The sequence below is a fragment of the Strongylocentrotus purpuratus genome, unplaced genomic scaffold (genome assembly GCF_000002235.5).
Source record: "Strongylocentrotus purpuratus isolate Spur 01 unplaced genomic scaffold, Spur_5.0 spur5_scaffold_11, whole genome shotgun sequence".
Lineage (NCBI taxonomy): Eukaryota > Metazoa > Echinodermata > Echinoidea > Camarodonta > Strongylocentrotidae > Strongylocentrotus > Strongylocentrotus purpuratus.
In genome coordinates, this window is record NW_022145596.1 from 11,341,590 (window position 1) to 11,356,654 (window position 15,065).

General features: G+C 34.8%; 1 protein-coding gene across 2 annotated transcripts in view; it reads right to left on the bottom strand.

Annotated features, from left to right (window-relative positions):
- Positions 1-15,065, bottom strand: part of LOC577683 (FTS and Hook-interacting protein) — a 40,754-nt gene that overhangs the window by 18,414 nt on the left and 7,275 nt on the right. For both annotated transcript variants that reach the window (XM_030980637.1, XM_030980636.1), the window contains exons 3-4: positions 13,500-13,658; positions 12,578-12,664 (exon numbers count right to left, since the gene is read on the bottom strand). In XM_030980637.1, the coding sequence (XP_030836497.1) occupies positions 12,578-12,664; positions 13,500-13,658 (246 nt within the window). The remainder of the gene's footprint in view (positions 1-12,577; positions 12,665-13,499; positions 13,659-15,065) is intronic.

Below are 15,065 nucleotides of genomic sequence, written 5' to 3' on the forward strand. Positions count from 1 at the left end.
TATGTAAATAGTTCCCTTGAACTGTTTACATAATTAGAGTGTACCTCCCTACAGGAAAACAACAGATAATATGTCACAAGGTATGATATACAGGCTGTGATATATAGCGAGAGCAATACAAATTCCCTACAGTGTACATACTGCATTTGCCAAGGTGTCAAGACAATCAAGTCTGCAGAAAGAGAAGGGCATCAACCCTCTGTATAAGTCAAATTATATGAATTAATGCCCTTCTAGCTCTCCATGCACACCATCGTGCAGGAAAACAACAGATGACATCATGACAAGGCATGATACATGTATGTATGTACATGTAGGCATGCAACAATAATTTATGCACCAACTTCCCTGCATTATTCAGGGTGAAAGGAATGTTCTTTGGGGCATTATAATTGATATATTTTTTTGTTGCTGTGAAAAACATTGTCTGGGTGCTATTGACTAATCAAAATAAAAGTTGCACAAGAGCACTGATCAATCTCAATTAAAGAGTACCATGTTATATGTCATTTTTATGACTTTTATGACTTTTTATGACCTTTTCACTTCAGTAATATGAATTATACATCATTAATTTCCCTCTTTGTCAGAAACTAAGTATACAAATTCATTATGATGTAACATGCGCTCTACTAAATAATTAAAAAACTCCAAAAAGGCCTCCTGGATCAGGTAATTTTGATAAATCACTAATGGGGTATGAATTTTCAAAAAAGTTGTAGGTATTTATATATATATATATCCCATGGCAGTTTTTCCTTAAATCACCAAGTGGTCTTTCCCAGGAACCTCATGTCTATATAATTATCATCTTACCATTGAATATTTCAGATGCAACTTAATTTATAACTAAACAGTCTTTACACATACATACACATACACCTAGGATGATGGAGCAACTATAAAACCTTGTAGTACCTTCTGGGTATACAGTGTAGGCCTATATTTATACTCATAAATCTTGGTATGTACCAACTTGTAAGCCAACGCCCCACTACCTGCCATACCTCAGATGGGTGGAGCTGGGTCAGTGGTTGGGCAAGGAAATATCCCCTCCATAGGCCTGTCCTCATCAGCTCGAGATTGCTAAATAACCCACTATTTTAACTATCCCGATCCCAAATTATCTAGGTAATTTGCGTCTTCATCAGCTCGCAGTTGCAATTAGTAGGATATTTGGTCGAGATAATCATTCCAAGATATCTTGGGCTAGTTTGCAAAATATCCCGCTACTTGTCCACCCGAAGACTTGCACTATGCGCAAACGCTGAGCAAAATATCTCGAGCTAATTTCGAGGTCTAGTGTCGAGCTGATGAAGACATGATTTGTAACTTCAGGCTAATTTCCCAAATCAGAAATAGCGGGCTATTTGGCAATCTCGAGCTGATGTAGACATACCTCATGGTTAAGGTGTGATTTATCATCATCTGTCAGGCTGGTTAAGAGCCAGAAGGGTGTTACTTATTGCTGTGTTGTGTGATATGAATTAATGCCCTTCTAGCTCTGAGCAGATATACATGTACCTTCCATTCCAGAATGCAAAATATTATTCAGATTGACATTGCTCCAAGATTTTATCATTTCATTTCACCGTGCCCCACCTTCATAAAATATCATGTGTTGAAAGCCAGAAAGGCACAACTCGCTCTACTTATAAAGTCTAGGTATGCTTTAAATGTATATCATTTATTAATACCCTGCTGGCTCTCACCAGTCAAAAACAGTCACTTTCTAAGTTTTTCAAGTTTTTCAACTATAAAAAGTTAAAAAAAGAAGGATTTTTTAAAATTATATGCAAACAACAGCAAAGGTTAAAAATTAATTATTCTTATCCCTTTTACATTTTTTAGTGTGTTTTTCTTTATAACTTCAGAATAACAGATCGACTATTTGAATTCGGGCATTTGTTTGAATACTTTAAGATTGAAGTAAGCTTTAATATATGTCTCTTTCTGAACAAAGATCAGTCCGGACAAATCAAATTTTCACCTACTTTAAAAATTACAAAACTTGGTAAGGGTATATGAATAATTTAGTTATTAATTGTTTATCATTGGCTAATATTCAAATTAGTAAGAACCTTATTAATTATCATTGTCCTCTAATTAGTAGCATATTGGCAGCACTGTCTGTTGGTACATCATCCCTAAGTGCATGTTATACCAAAGTTTTGTTGGTATATAATGGAAGATGTATTGATAGAAAAACACTCTGTAGCTCAGAGCCTCATGTATATATTCCTAGCCAGGCATGTCTCAAGGTTATACTAATATTTGCACAGCAAGTCACCAAAACGACATCAGAAAAAATGAGATGCACATAATTCTTTGCCATTCTATACATGTTTTGATAAGACTGCAGGACTTTGAATCCATTGATTTGTATGAATACATTACAGTACAAGTAGACATATGGAATAAGTTCACATGTACAAAATGTAAATGTATTACATTCGGATACACTGATATTACTTAATATTTTATGTGTTCCTAATAGCCATGGAAGTATTCATATTTTTATCTACTTCCTAGCTACACAAAAAGGTGGTTCTGATGATAAGAAAATTGTCCTTATACTTACAAGTTACAATGTACATGTACCCAGCGTAGCAATAACTACTAGTTTGTGTATTGAAGTAATTCAATAACTTGTAAGTTTAATTATTGGAGAGTGTGAATATATTCATACAAAAAATTGTACATTTTAATGATAAATTTGTTTGTTTTGTTTTTATTTGTTTTTTTCTGAAATTGTGTGTATTAATGCACCAGGGGGGGGGGGGGGGGGAGCGGTCAAAACTACCTGCAATTTCATTTTCTAGTAAAACATCTCACCAGGAATTTCTTTCAGGATGTTACATACATACACATCAGAGGCCTATACAGTATGTAATTTTTCACTATTTAATTACAAAATAAAATACAAATCTAATCTATACACTTTTGGTATTGTTTGTTATTCACCAATGTTGACAAGTCATACGTCAGTGTCCTTGCTTGTATAGCATCCAACAGGGAAAGATCCTAGAGGAATAATTAAGTCACTTTCATGCTGAGTGTCAAACCACACAGAGCATACTGTCTGCATGTTGAGAGCTAAAAAAGCATTAACCCTACGTGATAGGATATATATGAGTTATTGCATTTCTACTTCTCATTATATGATACAATAAGAAACAGTTCAGCCTTGACACTGATGCGCAGGGAAATTTGAATTTGCGTGCTCATATTTATCTAAACATTTTAACTTCTAACTCAGTCTTTCCAAACATGCTGTGAGCATTTCATCTGCTGCTTGCTGACAGACAAAAGGGCATTTTGTCTGTTTGGAAGAAGGGCGTTGACACAGAGTTAATGCCCTTCTAGCTCTGAATATATAATTACAATTTAGCTCTGTGTTAAAAGTGACATTTCATTGCCCTTCTAGCTTTCAGCAGACGATACATATCCATTAAAAAACCATTCTACATTTTACACATACCGGTACTGATTGCACAATGTGAACATCCTTTCAAAACATCCATTACAACCAGGTACCTTCCGTTCAAACTATTTAATAAAACATTGATAGCTCTCATATCCTGATCAGAACACAACCAATAACAAGTTAAGCTTTGGAACACGTTCCAGTCGTCCCTGATTCAGAGGATTGTACACTGTCATGATCCAGTCAACGAGATCTACCGGTAGTCACAAATATTGCCTTCATATTGAAGTTGGCCCTGGCATCAAGTTGGTTTATATTAAAAGCAGAAAATGAGAGACAAAGATTGAGAGCATTTTTGATAAAGAATGAACAAGTTTAGAAGTAGTTTTTAATCTCTCATTGATCAAACACAAATTTGCAATTCTGATATTCCTCTGATGATACTTCCCCCCCCCCCCATACATTTTCACCTAAGGAAATGTTTTCTCAAACCTTTACAGTTAATACTCTCTACACAAATCATTTGATGATCCTACATGTATATGTTCCCTTCATGAAACTGATTAATTTGTATTATAGCTATAAAGAAATGAAATATATCTTAGATAATTACACTTTGTGTAAAACATATGGTGAGCTGTTTTCAATTACTCTCATTGCAAAGTTAATTGTATTCAAGTGTATACATGTTAATGCGATGTTACTGAAATGCAGCAAATTAGTGGAAGCTGGCAGCAGTATACTAGGATATGCACTACTGGCCACTGCTGTTAATTAATTGCCTAAAAAGATATTGCAAAAGGAAAAAAATGAAGGAAAAAAATGCATTTTGCCTACAAACCTATTTAACATGAGTACAACTTATATTTATATTTATATTTAGTTTTCCTCTCTAACTAACATGAACATGTAAATGAACTACATATACTTCACCAATGTTCACAAGATCACATAATCTAGGGATATAAATGTACTGTATTCCTTATGCATCAGCACCATGAAAAGGGGCAATTTTCTTATACATTACACTGCCAAAGGTTTGCTGAACTATGTTGGGCAACTATTAACATAGGTGGAATTCATCTACATTCTACACTAGCAAAATACTGCCTTCATGGTTACATATCATGGTATTATTATTCATGCTCCTAAATGGAAATCTACATGTACATGTCTTCTGTTTGAAGCTTGAAGGGCGTTAACTCATATAATTTACAAATTTATTTATTTATTTTATAATGCCCTTCTGCTTCCAAACAGACCATATATAAATGTGTAATACCTGACATCATAAATCAAATCAATACTATGAACTTTAAAGCAATTACAGCAACGCCTCCTAAGCACGTACCACCTACTCAACCCCAATGATGCCATAACCATCTAATGTCAATACCATCTAGTCCCGTTTACATACTATGTACATGTAGACTACTTAAATTTGCCAATGAAATCCAGCTGAAAGAATCTTTTTTTTAACTCACTCTCTCCAATCCACATCTATTCAGATATTTCCAGAATACACCCTATATATTTTGGACGGAAAACAGATCAAATTGTTTACAACCAGTTTGTGCTCACACAATGGCCACTAACACAAAGCATGACTGATTTTTACAAAAGAAACCACTTTCTGGAGATGAGAAGTAGAGTCTTCTTTTGAGGAAAGTATACACGGCAAGAATACATGGTACGGTAGTTCTGGAATTCCTATTTAACTTCAAGAAAGGTTGATTGAAAAAACCTGAAAGATAACACTTCAAGTACAGAGGGATTCAAAATAAAACCCAGCAGCAGCAGCAGGCAAAAGGGGCACAGGGGTAGATGCCCCTCTGCCCAAATCTGCCCATACTGAATATACGTGTATGCACTTGTGGCCCCTCAATTAAAGAGAATCCTGGATCTGCCGACTACAGCTTTAAGACCATCATGATGTCATCACTTTTTTTTAATTTTACATACAATGTATGTCAGCAAAAAATGAATAATTGAATTTATTTTTGTCTCCTGTCAAGACTGATCACATGGTCTGAGTTATCAGTCGCATCATCAAATTATCGTGTAAAGACCTTCTGATAAAGCAAAGGGGATTTAACACAGTCTGGAAGCAAAGTCCAAGTTTTACAAGGTATATTTTTATGGAATGAGCACTTTACTCTTATGTCACTGTACAGTATATATGCACTACTGTACAGTTACCTGGTAAGAGTACAGTACGGTACTTCTGTACTACAAGTACAAGATGGTACAAATGTTCAAAAGTGTCAGTGAAATGGTCAAGTATTGAAACAGGTACAGTATAACAAATTCCCTGTATTTAACAAAAATGGGATTACACAGTAGTAGTTTGTACAGTACATGTACATGTACATACATGCCCCACGACATATACTTTAAAACCAGAAACTCTCATAACAATCTTTTGCAGCAAGGAAACATTCATGTACTTATTGCAAAAATTACTTGTTGTAATTCAATAATTTTACAGAATATACTGGACATATACACTTGTACAGTAAGTTTTGCATGTATACATGTACAGTGCGTCCCAGAAAAAACGAAACCGAGAAGTATCGATGTTTTATCATAACTTAATCAGAACCATAATGATTGAATGATACATATTTGGAAAGCTACTGTAAGAGTCTCCTCTTTCAGTTGATGCTACTCACGTGATGCATATTTCACGCATGAGTGATTAAAAGCAATTTGAAGGAAGGAAACCAAAAAGTAATTTGGCGGGCGGTATCTGAATTTCAAAGAAAAATTCATATTTCTAGAAATTTCATTTTCTGCTCTTTCATATGATACCTCAATCAAGAAAAATGAGCCAGGAATAACAAAGTTATGTTTGTTTAAAGTAGCCCTTACATTTTCATAATTTTAACAAACGAATTCGTTTTCACTGGGTGCCTGCCGTAGCAAAAAGCAGATTTGACAAAAGACTTAACTCCGTTTCGTTGACAATCAGCCATGCACGAAGACCCTCGTCTACGGCTGATTGTCAACGAAACGGAGTTAAGTCTTTTGTTAATTTTGTTTATTGATACGGCAGGCAGCGAGTGAAAACGAATTCGTTTAATAAAATTATGGAAATGCAAGCATTACTTTAAACAAACAGAACTTTGTCATTCCTCGCTCATTTTTCCTGATTGAGGTGTCATATGAAAGGGCAGAAACTCAACTATCTAGAAATATGAATTTTTCTTCGAAATTCAGATACCGCCCGCCAAATGTCTTTTTGGTTTCCTTCCTTCAAATTGCTTTTAATCATTCATGCGTGAAATATGCATTATCTGAGTAGCATCACATGAAAGAGGAGACTCTAAGCTTTCCAAATATGTATCATTCATTAATTATAGTTGTGATTAAGTTATGATAGAACATCGATACTTCTCGGTTTCGTTTTTTCTGGGACGCACTGTATATACAGTATATCTGACTTTACATGTACATGTACAGTATATGCAAAAGTCATGAAAGTTTCATGCAAGCTAAAGTTGCTGTTTACAGAAACATTGCCTTAAATTCATAAGAACCTTTAAACACTATTTCTCTCAGATGACCTAGCCCTACATAATACAAGTCATGGTTCATCTCCCAAGCTGTGGTTCATTAGTCAATCACAGGGCCTTACTTGATTGCTGCTTGTAGGATCTACATGAACCTTTCAAATGCTACAACTAACCACTTCAATCCAGCATCATACATGTACATGTATGAGAGTAAAAAGGTCTGTATTTCTGGTAAGAGAGAAAGATATTGCGGTACAGCTTTCGCATTGAGGTTTTCATTTTCCCCACTTCTCTCCAATTTGGTTAGTACAAATTATACAAGTACATGTACATGTAAGTAACGATAGTCAAATATAAAAACAAGGAAATTGTACAAAGATTCAGAACGATGAAAAACAGTATGACACTACATTTATAATATACATTTGAGTTACTGTTCAATAGAAACTATATATCAAAGACATAAGTACATGTGTATCATAATAAGTAAATTCATGTCCATGTATGTTATCTATCTATAATCCAATGCATTCACAAAAGAATAATGATAACTAATGGGTTCTTGTATGTAAAGCTCTAATGTCTGGCAAACTTGACACTCTTGAACTCCACTATTATTACCCCTGCTTTAAATAGCAAGGCTGCCATAATGGTGCTCTAGCAATTTAAGGAAATGATTCCTGGCAGGTACCTTTTCACTTCACCTGGGTCTTGCCAAATTATATTAGTTAGTGCTGTGGCAGGACTCGAGCCGCCAACCATGTCAACGTATCTACTCGGACACAACACCTCTCTAATAGTAAAAATCAGCTTTTCCAATAAAGATGGATGATTTTTCAGGCATTAATTAAAAGTTTTCATAAATATGCACAAGTGTGGAATCTGATGAATGGGTTTTAGTATCCATATTGTGAAACATAAAATCCATAGAGCAGATAACAGTTTGTGTATAAATGAAATGAATCATATATCATATTTTTTAACACATCAAGTACTTCAACATACGTTAACCTTTTTCCCCTTCTTTTTACATATTTGTCATACTTCAAATCATACAGCCAATGCCTTTAATACCGTAATTAACGGTGTATAAACCGCCTTCATGTATTAACCGCACCCCTCTTTTTGCTGACTTTTTTTGCCGGGTCCGTGTTAAAAAACCCACGCGGGAAGGCCTTTCATTTAACTGCGAGGTGCAGCTGAATGTGTAAGATCATTAATGTAAATTAAAAAAACAGTAGAGGACCTAGGATAGGACCTTGTGGTACACCATGTAATAGAAGAAAAATTGGAGGAATTATTATTATAAACTACATATTGAGATCTATCAGAAAGATTAATTTCAAACCAAGATGACAGACAAATTTGAGTGTTGTTTTAGTTTCCGAGTGGTGAGTCAACACACCGATTACTGAGCTGGGAGACATTGTCAGGCATAGCACCATAAATCGAAACTTTTTTTTTTTTAAAGTGCGGTTTATACACCGTTAATTACGGTAGTTAATACATACTTTTCTTCATGCTAATACAGTGTGAAGTTGTAGGTCTAGAAGCTTGTGCATTTGCAAAAATGTCTAGTGGTTGAACATATAATTCCTTCTATAAATGTAAGACTCTCCAGAATATACATTGTAGCTACCAAAACATGACAGAGAGAGAGAGAGAGAGTAAGAGACAGAGACAGATCAGAATGGCAGACACAAAAACACACTCAAACAGACAAAACTAAAACAAAACAAAACAAAACTATTTCCACTTGGTGATCAAAGAAGGAATAATTAGTGAAAAGCAGTGAGATTACAGCATTTTTCAGAGCTAGTTCTATACATTGTACATTTGTAACTTACTGGTCGATTTTTGTTGGATCTAAGCAAAATGGCTTCTCGGTCCAGCTTGGAGGAGATTGAGGGGTATAATCATGCATTAACTCCACAATAAACTTGCTCTTCACTAATTTATTTCTGTATACATTTTATACAGTTCAATCAGCCTGACTGAGTGGTTGCCTCTCTATTAAGACAATTTGTCTATAATGGCCAGTTCAGCCACTTGATCTGATTCCCATATGGCCTTTAAAGGTACTACTGTATGTCCCATTTGCAGGCCAAAAAAATGAAAAAGTTAAATTCCAACTGCATTTGAAAGATAATACTAATTTAGAACTTCCCTAAACAAGGTGGGGCTTGAAAATGTCTTCAAGTGGGAAAATAACGACTATTAATTGTCAAATCGACTTTAGGGCTATAGAGCCCAAAAGTAATAGTCTTGATTTTCAGACAATTGTACCGAATGGTCATACGTTTTATGCTGCACAAAGATTCAATCAGTTTAATCTTGGCCATCACAAGAAGTGGGTTATTGATGTAGACAAATGCTCATGTACCCTTTACAACTCTTTTCATGTATGTTATTACCAAGGAAGAAAAAAAGCCAGTCAGTCACTCAATAGTGTCTGACAGTGAAGTCTAGCAAGTAAACGGGTTTCCTTGCATAATTTGAATATGAGGACACTGCCAATGTTTTTTTTTTTACAGATAGGACATACATGACATATTCATACTTCCTGCAAAGTTCTACAGAATTTGAGGTTGGCTGCAAAAGGGACATAGTACCTTTAATAGTAGACAGGTTCCACTGCATTCGATCAGATTTCCTAAGAGCATTACTCTATGTTTATTTTCAAAGAACTAATGTACTGCTTGAAATCATTTCTATATGTACCGACATATTTATCTGACTGTTAATAATTTTGTTTGTAATTCTCTTTACTCTTTTCATCAAGCTGAGGCAGCATTACAACAAAGAGGAGGGGGCAGTGGGTAAATGGGCAGGGAGGGGTTGCAGGGAGGTGGGGGCAGATGGCAGGAGAATAGGGCAGAGGAGAGGAGCACTAGGGGAAGGGGGTCAGAGGACATAAGACTGGTGGGAGTTGGCAGGGGAGCAAGGGCTATGATTTGTAAAAACATGCCCCACAAACTTTGACATTATTTTTGGCTCATCAGAGATTTGTTTACACTTGTGCCCTCCTAACAAATACTCTGTCCAGCTTTTCAAGTGTTTACACTCTATCAAATAACACGGGATGATTATGAGGTCCAGGCCTATGTGATCGTAATGTTGTGATTAATTAAAAACAGCTCTAACAAGTGCATATAATGCCCAGATTATCTACAAGTTAAATGTGTTCATACAACTTCATTTTGCATACATTCTTTCTACAATAGATATTGTGACACAATTCAATGACAACTTTATGTCAAGTCAATGGCTACTGACTTGAAGCAACTTATTACATTTTACATTTTAAAAGTGATAATACATTTTTTCCAATAATATAATAATACACAATACATAGAATTTAGGCAGGTTACTGTATACAAAGGATTACAAAATAAAGTAATTGAAATAAAAAAAGGAACTCATTATATTCTATGGAATGATAATCTACAATTATGCAGGTATTCACAGTTTACTCAACGATTACAAAAATGTTGAATATATTAATTGATTCAAGCACTATTGTGCTGAGAATCATCAAAGAATAAGTAAACAGGGAATAGGGTGCAGGAAAAGATTATGGTGATACTCATACCAATCACAAGGGACGAACAAAATGGGGTTAAAATGTTCAATTATTGTTAGTCAGGGGTTGAACTTGGTTAAAAAAAAATCAAAATATAGGATAGCACTGGATACATGTGAGTATACTGTGTTACGATCATGTTTAATTAATTGATTTACATACTGGATGCCATTAATGTAAATATGTACACACAATCAATTTCTTAATATGGTTAATTAATTGAAAATTTTATGTCAAAATTGAATCCATTTACACTTGGTTTCTGTTTACATTAATTCGGAGGATATGATATAATTATATTTTTTTAAATGTATGATAATAACATTAAATCTCCTGATAGCAAGTGGGTGTTAACTCATTAGAATTAATGCTTTTATTGTCCTCGTCACATTATTATAATGGCAGATTATGACTCAGAGCACAAAGATGGCTTCAAAAGATATTCTTTTTATAAGCCCTAGTTGCTTCCCTTAATATCCACTCATGTTTCGACAGTGGGAGTTTAATATTAACCAAAATTACTGAGCCAGTTATTGGAACAGGCTTTGTTTACTTTTCACAAGCGTCAGTAAGTAGCTACATGTACATTCTCTAGGTTCCTATTGTTCATAGTACTGAGGGGTTTTTACCAAAACTAATAGTAAAAAGGGAAGATTTCAACCTTTGATCACATGGTTCATAATGGTTTAAGAGTCTGGACAAGCCATTACATCCCCTCCCTATTCACTTAAAGACTAAATGTACTATTTCATCATTTTGAAAGCTTTCTCTGTAGATCATATTCGCCTAAATCTATTCCAAAATGCCTGAGAGAAGGAATATTTCAGAAATTTAATTATTATGTAGTACACAAAACTTTTTCCTCTGTTATACTTGTTTCCTACATTAATTTGGCTAATGCTAGAAGAATATGACTTTTACTATAAATAGCCAAATCTACAAGTTCAATTCAACAACAGAAATCACTTAGTATTTGTTATCTATATTTATCCTGCTGTTAAATACTGAACGTTTAGTTAATTTTGCATCATTTCACTATGAGTCTATTAAAGAGATATGTACCTTTAATATAATTTTGTATGGATCATTTTCTATGCACTTTCAGCTCTGATGCACATGATCTCCTCTTGTATTGGTGCTTGAGAATTAATTTTTGGCCAGAAAATCTGCCGATTAGAGTTTTTTGTCAAAGTTTGACTGTTCCTCCCAATTTGCTAAGTAGAGGTATTAGGTATTTTAAGACCATGCATTGCCTTTGACATGGTTTAGTGATTATTGAATGATTGAGGTACTGGTAAAACTGTGTTTACCTGATCATTCATCCTAAAACCATTCCTGGAATTTCAAATATTCTATTTCTTTGTTTTAAAATATCATCACAATAGCAGTAATTAAAATATTTTATTGCTTGAAAATGGATATAAAATTGGAGTATTTCAACTCTAAATCACCACTGACAAATTATTTTACAATTCTATTACTTTCTACAACTAGCAATCCCTTTTTTTCTATTTTTAGTGATAAGGCTTTTAAAGTCAGATATTCCAAACAAAAATCATGACAATTTTACACTTCTTACTACACATTACAGGCTTGTAATCTAAAACTCTGTTTCTATAAATTTTACAAAAAATCTTGTTATATTTTGTTAAGAATTTATTAGGTTTAGTATGAAGTTTTGCTTCTTTTTTCTCTTTTCTGTTTTGTTTTGTTTCGGTTTCCTTTACTAACCATGTTATAAGAACGTCTAATTAGAATTGGGTACAGGCTCAACTCCTTCTCAGTAGAAGGCAATTACAACCTTTTTTTTCTTTTGATGAATTATGTTCATAAAATCAACGTTTTGAGACTAACGGTAATGTAATACTGTACATACGTAGAAACAACTGCACAAGAGTAATGACATTCTAGTTATTACAAACTGGATACATTCTGGAACTGTTAAAATTAGCATTAATGTGGAAAGGGCTTTGGATAGGGAAATATTGATACATTATCAGTTAGAATTACATGTAGGTGTGAGGGGGAAAACAAACAAAAATTCAAACTTACCTGGTGAAGGGCTGGTCCTATAACCGGAACCAAGAACCCATCGTGGAAGAACTGGACTAGCTGATCACTGACGAGGGGGTGGGCAACCTGTGTAGGAATGGAGGGATCATAGAAGTGTGATATTTCAAGCAATCCTGTAGCCACATTGTTGTAATTCCTACGATTAGTGCCAGTGGTGCTATGGTGTACAGTAATGGTCTGATTGAAACCAAAATCAAACCCATTTCTCACCCTTACCTACACAAGTTATGTAGGACCAGTGGTGAGGTATGGGTCAAGCCATTGAGGGGGCACAGTGCCAAGGGGGAGGCGGTGGCACTTATTTTATGATATGCAAAAGAACATGACCATCAATTAAAGGGATCGTTTAACAATGTTAAATCTGAGATACACGGCCCTACATGTTATCAGTGTCTGTGATATGGTGTAATATTGAAGCCCTAAAAAAATTGCGCTTCAAAATGATCAAGAAGTGCCTCAAAAAAGTAAAAATCTTTGAGTGACCGGTTTTACCATACTTGTTTCCCCACTAGACTGTAGTGTTATGAAAACCGTCAGGCGAACGGTTTTCAAAATTTGTAATTCCAATCATAAATACATGTATCTTGATAATCAGACAGGTGATCGGCTTGTAAAAGTCATGGGGTTCCTGACTGACCTAAAGGTTTATAATTATCATTGCATTATGAGCTACAGAATTTTATTTCAGAATCTGAGACTAAGTTACCGGATCCCTTTAAGAAAGGCTGAGGGTGTGGAAGGGGTGCAATCACATTCTTTGCACGCCCCTCTCTTCCCCTATTTTTCATGTGGGGGGGGGGGGGGGACATGGACATGTACCCCCCCCCCCTCACCTCTTGCCTTCTCATAGCTACACATGCCATCTAGGACTATGTAGAGGATTTTAGACATTGATACTAACCTGTACAACAGCATTGCAGAACTCGAGGGAGTTGAGAAACATTGCTAGGTCAGGCATGTTGGCCAGGTCCTCCTGGGTGATACGATGCCAATGGTCAGGAGAGATGTCCAGCTTACCAGGTAGACGAGAGTACAAAGCCCCTAGGCCACCAGCTAACACCTACAGAGGATCGAAGAAAGAAAGATGCTGGGTTAAATGCGACAGCTTCCTACGGGGTTCAGCAAACTACGTTTCATATAATAATACTGGTAATAATAATAAAAGAACATGTACATCTTCATATAATGGCAATCATGAACTTCATTATTTATCTTTTTTTCATATATTGTATATCTGATGTATTATATGATTTATTGTTTTTTCATATTGTATATTTTTTGTCAAAATGTCAAAAAATTGCATACCGGTATACATTACATGTATATATACAAATATACATTGCCTTGAGAGGTTCTGGTTAAAACTATGCGCAAGAGGTGACTCCAATAGTACTATTTGCTGAGGGGTGCAGCCCCGAAGCAAATGGTACTTTTGGAGTCACAGAGGCCCATAGTTTAACCAGTACCTCGAATAGAAGGCACGGTACATTTGTTTTATATCCTGCATCAAAAAAATGTTAATTTTTATCTAAAAAGATTTAAAATATTTTGTTTTCATTAAATTAAGATTTGAAAAAAAAAATTGATTCAATTCAAAAAAAAAAATTCACATTTTTTTTTCAACTCCCAAATAGTAAACCAAAATAGTACTCTCATATAGTACTTTCTAAAAATAGCTAAAATATTTTTGGTCATGTGACGAGCTCTCAACCAATCAAAAGCCAACAAATTTTTGATGCAGGATATAAATTAAACTATCTTTTTTCATATAAAAAAAGTATACAACATGAGCAGAAACAGCACAGACCTGGTATCTCTTTCAGACATGTATCTTTGATGTTTCCGCACTTAATGACAGCATGGAAATTGGAGGAAGTGACAGTTCAAAACATTCAGCACTGGTGCAGTTAAATGTTAATGTACTCTTTCACAACCTTCTAAAAGTCACTGGTGAATGTGATTATAAGGCATTGCCCTTAAAGGAAACGTCACCCCAAAGAATAAGTATAGGTGAAGCAAATGGGTACCTGGTAGGAATTTATTCCTTGAAATGCTAGAGTGCCGTGCTAAAGCCAGGGTAATATTCGGGAGCGCCAGGAGGTCAAATCTGACTGACATGAGCACTATACAAGAACCCACTATTATTATTATTATTATTATTATTATTATTATTATTATTATTATTATTATTATTATTATTCTGGAAAAAAGATACATGTGTATTCCTTACGAAAAAGTGTACAAGAGATATATTCTTGGCATGATGTCATGTCATTTAGAATTACATGGGTGTACAATGTACATGTAGCCATGTTTTTGATAATGTGACATACCAGGCAAACTTGTAAATGTACATTTGTATCATGCACCATTGCACCAAGCTTAAGTTGGAAAGACTTTATAATTCAATAACAAAACCTTTACATTTAGTGAGGGAAAATCATTGCCGAGAAGGAAAAATTATATT